The 12,699-nt window shown below is 39.9% G+C and overlaps 1 protein-coding gene across 19 annotated transcripts in view; it reads right to left on the bottom strand.

The window, feature by feature from the left end:
• Positions 1–12,699, bottom strand: part of Mia2 (MIA SH3 domain ER export factor 2) — a 103,463-nt gene that overhangs the window by 74,003 nt on the left and 16,761 nt on the right. For 8 of the 19 annotated variants that reach the window (XM_046460911.2, XM_046460910.2, XM_058584503.1 and 5 more), the window contains exons 5-6: positions 11,873–12,085; positions 11,672–11,772 (exon numbers count right to left, since the gene is read on the bottom strand). In XM_046460911.2, the coding sequence (XP_046316867.1) occupies positions 11,672–11,772; positions 11,873–12,085 (314 nt within the window). Of the gene's footprint in view, positions 1–428; positions 616–1,186; positions 1,289–2,441; positions 2,598–11,671; positions 11,773–11,872; positions 12,086–12,699 lie in introns of those variants that run through there. The other 11 variants (XM_046460919.2, XM_046460922.2, XM_046460927.2 and 8 more) reach the window with 7 other exon arrangements.

Genomic DNA, 12,699 nt, shown 5'->3' with positions numbered 1-12,699 from the left:
ACCGCAGAATCAGAATCCCAACTCCCGCACAAGACAACGAGAAGTTTCATCACTAAATATAAAACTCATTTCAGAGGATCGCTCCCCAACGTTCTCACAGTCGGAAGAATCACGTGTCAGTAATCCCTATTCAAAACAAATAACAAAACAGAACAGCTAATTCATTTGGGGAGTAGGGGTTAACGGTAACTACCCCTTTGCAAAGTCCAGCAGGGCGAATGCGTTCGTCACCTTCCTGATCTCCAGGTCCCCTGCTACTATACAAAACCCTTCCAAGCCCCCTGACCCGACTACCGCCGGAGGCAGGATAGATCTGGCTTCAGAATCCTTGACAAGCGAGGCGCCAACCCCAACGCCAAAGTCAGGGGCTGCGCTCCCCGGCGGCCCCGCTATGCCAGGGCCACGTAACCACGATCGCGCCCACTCACCCTGCGTACTTCTTCTAGGACCAGCCTCCAGTACCACTGAGGGGCAGCCCTGGGCCCCTCCATCACGCCAGCGTTGCTTTGGCTGTTGCTGCCGCAACGACGGCCTGCCCAGCCACGCCAAAAGAGGCGGCGGACACTCGGCGTTCGTTACGGAACCCGAACCTGCACCCGGCGACGGAGCAGACCACTGCGAGCCGGCTGCGGGGGGAGCCGCGGGCACGGGATCCCACAGGCCTCTTGCGCTCACGCTGCCTGCGGGGGGAGCCTGGTCCCCTTCGCTAAGCCGTGCATTCTGAAACAGAGCAAGTTCAAGCCCCTCCCACTCCAGCCCACGGCGCCTCCTCGACATGCCACCCACCCCTCAGTTTGGTTTCGGCCAGGCTGCGGCGGAGAGGCGGGGAGGCGCCGACCGCAGTAAACTTCGCCTTCTTCCTCGCGCGATGTTGGTAGACGTGTCCTGGTAGTTAGCTCTTAAAGGGACCGGCGCTCTACCTGGGGAAGCCAAGGGCCTTGGAAGTCAAGGGATCTGGGATTCGATCTCAGGCTCTGCGCTGGGGTGCGGGGCCGCACAGGCCTGAAGACCAGGGCTGTGGCAAGGCTCTGGCTTCAGTTGCTGTGGCGGCAACTTCTCTCAGAGGCTTTTGGCGCAGCCCGGCGTGAGCGCGGCGCGCCCCCTCGACCCAGGGTCCGGGGCCAACCCCAGCCCTCTCCTCCACTAGAGCCATCTGCACCCCACACAAGCCCTTAAGGCGTCGTACCCCGGGGGACCCAGCTGGCCCAAGGAAACCTGCCGCCTCCTGCATTCCTGTCAGAAAATGGCCTGCAGTACTCTGCCAGGGTGCATTGCCAACCGTGTCTGGACTTTGGACTTTGGGCAGGAAAGCGTCTCGGGTCAGCAGTGGTCTGATCTGGGTTTAACCTCTCCTACACAAGAAAACATCTATAGGCTCTCCTTTGCCCTATGGAGGATGCCAGGGGTTTGTCACTTCTCTCAGTGATCTAGGCGCTGGCAGATGGATCTGACTAAATCCAACCCGTGTAGACTTTGGCCCAAGACATGTTGTTTTCATCTGGGTAGAAGAGCTAAAAGTAGCAACTTGCTCTCTAAATTTAGGATCCTATTTTTAGGGAGGTTGAATAAAGTGCCCAGAGATGGATTTGTTTGTAGTAGGCAATTTAGGTTAATAGGTGTAAATAATACATAGGTCTAATACATATGGAGACCTAATACATAGGTCTCCATACCAGTATCATCTCATCAAATTCTGCCTAACTCAAGTCTGCAGGGAAGCAACTGAAAAAGGAGCAGATACTTCTACCTGAACAAATCTCCCAAGAAAACACAATAGATGAACAAAATCTTAGAACCTTAGTAAAATTTCCCAGTGTAAACTCTTGTAGAAATTTTTTAAAAAGTCAAAGTTAACTGAATGTGATTTTCAAGAACTAAAATGTGGCCTAGTTTTCCAGAACTCAAATTGCTCTTTCCTTTCCCACATCCTGGGGAGTTTCAAGAACTTCTAGTATCAGAGAGTAGCAGAAATTGCTTAATAATTATTTTTAAGGTGTTACAAACCTTCCATACATGTTGTGTAGTGTGTATGGAAATTAAATTATGTGAGTAGCTTGTCAGAACAGAAACATCATATAAATTTATCTTCAGAATTTCAAAGACTCTTAGAACAATGTATTTCTCAATTAGAACATTGTATTACTCCATTAAAATTCTTTAATGAGTCTGGACATTTTCAGAGGCTCCAGAACATTTCCAACTTTAAGGACTTATAAATAATAATAATCCCTTTGTGCTCCCTAAATTAGTCTGTGCCCATTTCCAATTTTCAATAATTAACCATTCCAAATAGTAAAAACAGACTAGGGACAAAAGAGTAAGTAAAATTCTAAAAAATAGAAAAAAAAAATCTAATCTTCTTCCATACCAAAAACACGTAAATCTTAGCAAACTCAATACAGAATTCCAAACCCAATTTCTTTTCTGTATGTTTAACTTACCTCTTCCTCCAGATCATTCAATTCCATTCCTTAAATGGCTCATGTTAAGATAACCTTAGATGTAAATAAAGTTCTTCTAAGCACCTCATATCCTGGAGAAAGATTTCAGATTCTAATACATCCTGTACCCTTCTGTTTCCACACTGACCGATCCTGTTTTGACACTTGTGTGGTAAAGGGGTGCTATAGGTGGAGTTGTGACTACCAACCTATAATTCAATTTAATGGACCTCACAGCATATACTTTTTTTTCTTAAATATCACACATATTATTACCATCTTAAAACCTACAATTTGAAGGAAAAATTCTAATTTTACTAAGAACTAAATTCTATAGTCTATTTATGAAGGGTATATATTTTCTATCATGTAAAAGATATTCAAAAATTGTTCTCCATAAGTAGCTATGGGCTTATATATGACCTGCATTAAAGGAAATGGGCAACAAATATTTAATGTGCGTAACACCTACTAGGAAGTATCCAAAACCACTGGAAACATACTTAACAGTAACTTCCTCCACAAATTTGGAAACCCATTCCCCTGATGAGGGGCCCTGACAATGGCTGTAAGTGCTAGTTACTCCCTCTTAATTAAACAGGCAGTGTCACAGGACATAAGATCTAGGCCTTTGGAAGAAAATCAAATAAAATTTTTGATCCACCTTGTCGTTCTCTGTACTAGTGATGTAAGAGTTTTTCTAAGAAGAGTGAATCAGAAGCTACCTGTTGAACAAGAGCTGGGTCATTTCCATTGTTTCTTTTAACTATAAATCTAGATTGTTATTTAGGAGTACATAAATATTAGAACTCTCATAGGTTCCTAATTTATAAAATAAAGGTAAAAAGTAGTGTTTATTGCTATTACCTGAACAATACAGAGAAAGTATGTTCTATACAAAATCTACCTGAAACTACCAGCAAATTAAAACAATTGCGTAAACATTTAGGCAAGAAGAAAAGAACCCTTTCACTTAAATTTAACTGTAAAATAACTCAAATTTTCCACTTATTGCAGCTATTCAAATCTATATTATGGTTGCTTAATAGATGCATTCAGATTGTTAGATTTCTAGATCTGACAGGAACTCTTCAGTAGATTTAGTGTAAAGATTATAAATTTAGGGCTGGGAATGTGGCTCAAGCCTTAGCGCACTCGCCTGGCATGCATGCGGCCTGGGTTGGATCCTCAGCACCACAAACTGTCAAAGATGTTGTGTCCGCCGAGAACAAAAAAATAGATATTAAAAAAAAAAATTCTCTCTCTCTTAAAAAAATATTGAAAAAAAGAAAAAAAAAAGATTATAAACTTAAAGCCATATGGAAGCCAAACAGTTGAAATAAATGTAGGAAGAGTACATATCTACATAAGTAAGCAGTACTGCTTGAGCTTTATTGCTGTATAAGAACAGGCCACGGTATAAAAATGTGGCTAGTGAGCCAAATACAATTCACAGAATATTTAGTCTGACTTGTATGGTATTTTCTTTCTTCAAATATTTGCCAGCATTACAAATTGGGATTTAAAAAATAAAAAACAGGGGCTGGGATTGTGGCTCACCGATAGAGCACTTGCCTAGCATGGGCGGGACCCCGGGCTGAGGATATAGCTAGGTGATAAGGCATTCCTGAGTCCAGTCCCCAGAGTATTGGAGAGGGATTGGTGGATAGTGGGAGCCATGTTCTCTCTCACTTCTGAACTTTTAAAAATACTCCTCAGCTGGGTGTGGTGGCACATGCCTGTAATCCCCAGCGGCTCCAGAGGCTGAGGCACGAAGATTGTGAGTTCAAAGCTGGCCCCAACAAAAAGTGAGGCACTAAGCAATTCATTGAGAATAGACTCTAAATAAAATTTAAAATAGGGCTAGGGATGTGGCTCAGTAGTCCGATGCCCCTGAGTTCAATCCTCGATATCCCCACTCCCCAAATAATACTCCTTTCTCAACCTAGAATGCCCATCTTTTCAAATTTGGCTAACTCTACTCTTCATTCAAGATCAGCTCAAATGATCTATTTTGAGATACCTTCCTAGTCTCCTCCTTCCTACCTTCTCTACCTACTAATCCCTATCAATCTACTAGGTAGGTAGGCAGGTAGGTGGATAATTAGATAGCACACTATGGCTATTACAACACTGTATTATTGCTTTCCTTATCTGTGTCCTCTAACTAGAATGAATTCTTTGAACACAGCTACTGTTAAATTTCTTCTTATAAATGAGATGATAAAAATGCTTCCTAAATTATATGCAATACTAAGATTTGTAATAAAAAAAGGGAACAGAATTTGAGATATTAGTTACAGGTTGGTGAAATTTTAAGATATTAGTTGCTTTTATACTCTCATTTTATAACATTTGGAGGTCACAACTATCATTTGGATAATAATAATGTGCTTAAAATTATTTTTAGTTAGTACTGTTTCTGATTTAACTCATTTAGGGTAATTTCCCATAATTTGAAAAAAAGAAAGGGAGGAAAAAAAGTCAAGATCAGCAAAGCTTAAGAAATGTTTTTTAAAAATCCTTAATAGCATCTTTGCAACAAAACCGTTAAATAAAGAGGACTCTTACATGTAATATTTTATGGAAAAATAGACATTATAAAGTTTATATAAGAAAGATTCACTAAAACATATTTCAAATTGAAACTAAAAAAACAGTTCAAAATATTAACAAAATATAAAGCTGGTTCTTTGAAAAAATAAATAAAGTTGACAAACCTTTAGCCACTCTAATGACAAGAAGGAGAGATAAAATTCAAATTACTAAAATTTGTGATGAAAAAGGAAATATCACAACAGACATGATTGAAATACAGAAGACAGAAACTATTTTGAAAATTTATACCCAGTAAAATAGAAAACCTCGAAGACACTGACAAATTTCTAAAGGCATATGATCAACCCAAACTGAATCAAGAGGATATACGCAATTTAAACAGATCAATTTCAAGCAAAGAAATAGAAGATGCCATCAAAAGCCTACCAACCAAGAAAAGCCCAGGACCAGAAGGATTCATAGCTGAGTTCTATAAGACCTACAAGGAAGAACTAATACCAATACTCTTCAAATTATTCCCTGAAATAGAAAAGGAAGGAACACTTCCAAACTCATTCTACGAAGCCAGTATCATCCTGATACTGAAACCTGGCAGAGACACATCAAGGAAAGAAAATTTCAGACCAATATCCCTGATGAATATCGACACAAAAAATATCAATAAAATTCTGGCAAATTGCATACAAAAACATATTTTAAAAAATAGTGCACTATGATCAAGTGGGGTTCATTCCAGAGATGCAAGTTTGGTTCAATATACGGAAATCAATAGATGTAATTCATCACATCAGTAGACTTAAAGATAAGAATCAAATGATTATATCAATTGATGCAGAGAAAGCATTTGATAAAATATAGCACCTTTTCATGTGCAAAACACTAGAAAAACTAGGGATAGTAGGAACATACCTCAACATTGTAAAAGCTATCTATGCTAAACCCAAGGCCAACATCATTCTAAATGAAGAAAAATTGGAAGCATTCCCTCTAAAAACTGAAACAATACAGGAAATCCTCTTTCACCACTTCAATTCAACATAATCCTTGAAACTCTAGACAGAGCAATTAAACAGATGAAGGATATTAAAGGGATACAAATGGGGAAAGAAGAACTCAAACTATCATTATTTGCTGACAACACGATTCTATACTTAGAAGATCCAAAAACTCCACCAGAAAACTTCTAAAATTAATGAATTCAGCAAAGTAGGCAGGATATAAAATCAATACCTATAAATCAAATGCATTTCTATACATTTGTAGATGAATCCTCTGAAAGAGAAATCCTCTGAAAACTACCCCATTCACAATAGCCTTAAAAAAAAAAATTGGGGGCTGGGATTATGGCTCAGTGGTAGAGCGCTTGCCTCACATGTGTGAGGCTCTGTGTTCAATTCTCAGCACCACATGTAAATAAATGAATAAAATAAAGGTCCATCAACACTAAAAATTTTTTTTAAAAATTGGGGAATCAACTTAACAAAGAAGGTGAAAGACCTCTATAATGAAAACTGCAGAACACTAAAGAAAGATTTTGAAGAAGACCTTAGAAATGGAAAAATCTCCCATGCTCTTGGATAAGCAAAATTAATATTATCAAAATGGCCATACTACCCAAAGTGCTATACAGATTCAATGTGATTCCAATTAAAATCCCAATGTCATTCCTTATAGAAATAGAAAAAGCAACCATGAAATTCATTTGGAAAAATAAGAGACCCAGAATAGACAAAGCAATCCTTAGCAAGAAGAGTGAAGCAAGAGGCATCATAATACCAGACCTTAAACTATACTACAAAGCTATAGTAACAAAATGGCATGGTATTGGCACCAAAATAGACATGTACACCAATGGTACATAATAGAAGACACAGAGTCATACCCACATAAATACAGATATCTCCATATCTCATACTAGATAAAGGCACCAAAAAATGTTAATCCCAAAAGAAATGTTAATGAACAGCTGCAGCAGATTTGAAGATAGCCCATTCCAAAGAAGTGTTAATGAGGGGCTGGGGATGTGGCTCATGCAGTAGCACTCTTGCCTGGCATGCATAAGTAAACTGGAGGCTACAAAAGAGATTCTTAGGCAGGAATGCCTGATAACTATCAAAAGGAACTGCCAGAGTAGAGCTATTTCTAACCTACACTGGTAGGCTTAGTGTTTGCTAGAATGGTTATCCAGCCCTAAGTAACAGAATTAAAGATTTCTCTATTAGACATAGAGGTCATACTAGTAAAAGAATTTTGCAAGATCAGATGACATTAAATTATTAAACTGTATCTCAAGGGGAAGGACATCTGTAACCCTAAAAGTTAAATGTTGTGTTTACACCCCTGACAATTCTGGCAATGTGACAAATATCCTTAAAGATTGACATGCTCAGATAGAAGCCATGTCCTCACCAACTTTGTCATGGGAACAATATCTTAGCTCCTGATTCTCTGGTACTGTTATGCTCGAATTCGGGACCCCAAAAAGACCACCAGAGACCAAGATCGATGTAAGCAGCAAAGAGGTGTTTATTGAGAGCTAGCTCAGTCCTCCGCGTGCACACACAGCAACTGTTGACGCTGAGAGGCCCTGAGCCCAGGGTTTGCAGCAGTTTTATACATTCTTTGGAGAAGGCAGGGACTTCACATACATCATAGCATCTCTTAGCAAATCATCACACACCACGGGAAAATCAAATAACAACTCTAAAACATGATTAGCACATTCACTGGTGGGAACAAGTTGGGTAGGGGTGATTGGTCAGTACAAAAGGGGTATTCATTTGAACTGATTGTTTAAGCCAAGAGGGGTGTACAGTGATGCACTATATGGTTTCCCAATATGTTACCAACCACCATAAACTACTGGGAGGGTCATCTGGCATCCCAGGTATTTCCCTGTCTCATGCTGATTGGTGGCTGCTAGAGGGTTGCTATGGATCCCCACCTAGCCTGACTGAGTCAGGGACACCTGGCACAGCAGATCTCTCCCATTATTTGTAGATAAACAACTTAGCAGGGTGGGAATGTGCCTAGGAGTGCTCTGTGGGTCTTTCCAAGGACAAAGGTGATGTCCCTTCCATGGACAGGCTTTGCTTTGAGGCAGAGGCTGGTTTCTCATTACTAGAAATGTTGAACATTTTTTCATATATTTGTTGATAGAATGCATATCTTCTTCTGATAAGTTTCTATTCAGCTCCTTAACCCATTTATTGATTTGGTTGTTTTTTTTTTTTTTTTTTTTTTTTTTTTTTGGTGTTAAGTTTTTTGAATTCTTTATATATCATGGAGATTAGTGTTCTATGTGACTTGTGTGTGGCAAAAATTTGCTCCCCAAATGTAGGCTCTCTGTGTTTTTTTTTTTTTTTTTTTTTTTTTTTTGCTGAGAAGAATCTTTTTAGTTTGAGTACATCCCATTTATCAATTCTTGATTTTTTTTCTTGTGCTTTAGGAGTCTTGTTAAGGGAGTTGGGGCCTAATCTGACGTGATGAAGATTTGGGCCTACTTTTTCCTATATTAGGTGCAGTGACTCCTAGGTCCTTGATCCACTTTGAGTTGAGTTTTGTGCATGGTGATGTTACCACTGTTGCTTCCCTAGTGTTGAAGTATAACACCAGAGAAGCACGCAGAGGCAAGTTTAGAGTGGAAATAGAAGTTTATTAAAGGATAGCAGAAAAGACTTCTCCAGGAGGAATAAGGGGACCCAAGAGGTGGAATCCGTGGAAATGCAGTTGTTTCCCCTTTTTATAGTTCTTTTAGTGGTGGAATGTAGGTGGGAAGGCCCAAGGGGTTGGAAACAGGTGGGTCAAAGAAGTAATCTGGGCAGGAAGGACTTCATTAACACTTCTTTGGGATGGGCTATCTTCAAATCTGCTGGGGCTGTTCATTAACATTTCTTTGGGATGGACTTTGGGCCTAGGGCTTTTCTCGGGACTTCATTAACATTTCAAGAGTTGTCCTGCATTTCTCAGCAATTCATTCTCACCATGCCCTCCAGGTACATTCCCACCCTGCTAAGTTGTTTATCTACAAATAACAGGAGAGATCCCTGTGCCAGGTGTCCCTGACTCAGTCAGGCTAGGTGGGGATCCATAGCAACCCCCTAGCAGCCACCAATCAGCATGAGACAGGGAAATACCTGGGATGCCAGATGACCCTTCCAGTAGTTTATGGTGGTTGATAACGTGTTGGGAAACCATGTAGTTCAGCATGTACACCCCTCTTGTCTTAAACCAATCAGTTCAAATAAATCCCCCTCTTGTAGTAACCAATCACCTCTACCCAACTTGTTCCCACTAGTGAATGTGCTAATCATGTTTTAGAGTTGTTATTTGATTTTCCCGCGGTGTGTGATGATTTGCTAAGAGATGCTATGATGTATGTGAAGTCCCTGCCTTCCTCAAAGAGTGTATAAAACTGCTGTAAACCCTGGGCTCTGGGCTTCTCAGCGTCACCAGTTGCTGTGTGTGCACACAGAGGACCAAGCTAGCTCTCAATAAACACCTCTTTGCTGTTTAAATCGATCTTGGTCTCTGGTGGTCTTTTGGGGGGTCCCGAATTCGAGCATAACAGTAATTAGAGAAATGCAAATCAAAACTACTCTAAGATTTCATCTCACACCAATCAGAATGGCAGTTATCAAGAACACAGACAACAATAAATGTTGGTGAGGATGTGAGGGAAAGGCATACTCATACATTGCTGGTTGGACTGCAAATTGGTGCAACCACTCTGGAAAGCAATATGGACATTCCATAGAAAACTTGGAATGGAACCACCATTTGACCCAGCTATACCACTCCTTGGTCTATATCCAAAGTACTTAAAATCACCATACTATAGTAACACAGCCACATTAATGTTCATAACAACTCAATTTACCATAGCTAAACTGTGGAAGCAAACTAAATGCCCTTCAATAGATGAATGGATAAACAAACTGTGAGAAAGAGATAGATAGATAGATAGATAGATCTATGTATACACACACACACACAAACACACACACACACACACACACACACACACACACACATATATATATATATATATATATATATATATATTGAAAGGATAAAAGAAACTGAAGTTAAAGACCAGGCATTGTAAAGCTTCTAAGCTGCAAAGCCTGAGTTAAAATGTAAAAGACCAGGTATTGTTAAGTTCCTATGCTACACTCAAAACCTGAAATTCCTGTAGCTGTTAGTGAAGCCAGATTTAAAGTTAGGTAGTCAGTGTAGTTAGGTAAATCGGGTCTAATATCGAGTGAAATCTAAAATGGAGGCCGTGCGGAGAATGACTCAGGGAAAACACAGGACAACTCATGGAATGTTAATGAAGTCCCGAAAAGGCCCTAGGCCAAAGTCCACCTCAAAGAAATGTTAATGAACAGCCCCCAGCAAAAAGGTGCTGACTCAGAAGTCCTTCCTGACCAGATTACTTCTTTGGCCTACCTGTGTCCCACCCCTTGGGCCTTCCCACCTACATTCCATCACTGAAAGAACTATAAAAAGGGGAGACAACATCCCTTCCACGGATTCCACCTCTTGGGTCCCCTTCTTCCTCCGGGAGAAGTCTTTTCTGCTGTCCTTTAATAAACTTCTAATTTCTACTCTGACCTTGCCTCAGCGTGGTTCTTTGGTGTTATTCTTCAACATTGGGGAAGCAAGAACACACCGGTCAACAGCGGTAACATTAGGACAATTCACGGGACTGCCCAGTGGATATTCCCCCTGACCATTTAGTTGTTAAATAACCTGGGCCCTGTGCAGTTTGGCACGTAGGCATTCAGGGCCCAAACCAATCAGTTTGAATGTACCCCCCTTCTTAGGACTGACCTATCACCCCCACCTGACCTGTTCCTGCCAATGGATGTACTAATCATGTTTAAGAATTGTTGTTTGATTCTCCCGCGGTGTATAGTGATTTGTTAAAGGAGACTGTGATGTACGTAAAGTCCCTGCCCTCCCTAAAAAGAGTGTACTTAAACACTGCTCAACCCCTGCTCGGGGCTCTGGGCTGCTCTCCCTCCTTGAGTGAGCACAGAGCCCCAGCATGCTGGATCTGCAATAAACCCCCTTGTGCTGTTGCATGAGTCAGTCTCTTGGTGGTCTCTTCCTCCGTCGTTCACCGGTCCCTTACAATATATGTATGTATGTACACACATATACATACACACACACAAAGGAATATTACTCAGCATTAAAACAATCAAATAATTATGGTATTTGCAGGTAAATGGATGGAGTTGGAGAATATCATGCTAAATGAAGTAAATCAATCCCAACAACCAAAGGTCAAATGTTCTCTCTGATAAGTAGATGCTGATACAGAATGGGAGGAGGACATGGGAAGAATAGAGGAACTTTGGGCAAAGGAGAGAGAGGGAAGGGATGGAGCATGGGGGCAGGAAAGATGGTGGAATGAGATGGACATCATTTCCCTAGGTACATGTGTGACTGGACTTATGCTGTGACACTACAATGTGTACAACCAGAGAAATGAAGAGTTGTGCTGCAATTGTGTATAATAAATCAAAATGCATTCTGCTGTCATTTTTACCTAATTAAAATAAATTAATTTTAAAAAAGAAAGATTGAAAAAACATTTTGAAGCTGCTCTAATATTTAGTAAAATAGTAAATTATTTTGAAAGATTTAAAAGGCCAACTTACCCTTTCTGTAAGAATTATAACCAGTGAAAGTGCAGAATTCACGAACTCATAAACATTAATTTGAAATATGTATTTCAGAATCTGAAACTCAGTAGCATTTTCTGTGGAGTTATAAATAAATATATTAATATTTGACATATAACTGCTGATCCTAATTTGTTCCTTAACTGAGAAATTAGAAAACAATAACCTGTTTCTTACCATTTAGAGGAATGTAATTTTGAGAAGACAAAGAGCTATCAGTTAAAACCATCTGGCTGTTTAACAGGGGATTTTCCATGGATCTGTCTATTTCCACCTGAGCAGATCCTTCAAAGTCCACTGATGGTTTTGATTTTTCATCATTTTTAGATGAGGTTTCAAAAAATACTTCTTCATGAATTTTCATAGGTAACTTTATTTGAGCGATCATATCTGCAAACAAATACAAAGAAATGTCTTTTTAGAAATACCTACATTGTTGTGGGCTTCCCTTTTATTTTCTAGGAGGTCATTCTTTGAACCTTTGTGATCATTGTGACAATTTGTTTGATAAATAATGCATTAAAACATAAATTTGTAGTCTGTATATTAATGCCTGTTGCTGATGTAACAAACTATCACAAACTTGGTGGCTTAAGTAATACAAATTTTCTCTCTCAGAGTACAAAAGGTCAGAAGGTATTGGCAGGGCTGCATTCTTCCAGAAGCTCTAAAAGAGAATCATTTTCCTTGCCTTTTCTGTCTTCTAGATGCCTCCAGCATTCCTTTGTTCACAGCACCATTCACTTTCAAAGCCAGCAGAATCCATCCTCTAATCTGTCTCTCTTATTTTGACCCTCCTGCCTCATTCTTGTGATTATTTTGGGCCCATAAAATATAATCTCTCCATCCCAGATCCTTAGGCACATCTCCAAAGTCACAGTGCCCAGAGGTTAAAACTTTGACACATTTGAGAAACTTTGACACATTTGAGGCACCTTTATTCAATCTACTGTACAGCCTTTCCTTTATTCCTTGTCCAAGGAAGAATCACAAAAACTGTATGC

The sequence above is a fragment of the Marmota monax genome, unplaced genomic scaffold (assembly GCF_021218885.2).
Source record: "Marmota monax isolate L192 unplaced genomic scaffold, Marmota_monax_Labrador192_F-V1.1 WCK01_AAM20220418_F8-fsc00001, whole genome shotgun sequence".
Taxonomy (NCBI): domain Eukaryota; kingdom Metazoa; phylum Chordata; class Mammalia; order Rodentia; family Sciuridae; genus Marmota; species Marmota monax.
This window is presented reverse-complemented; position numbering and strand designations above follow the sequence as displayed.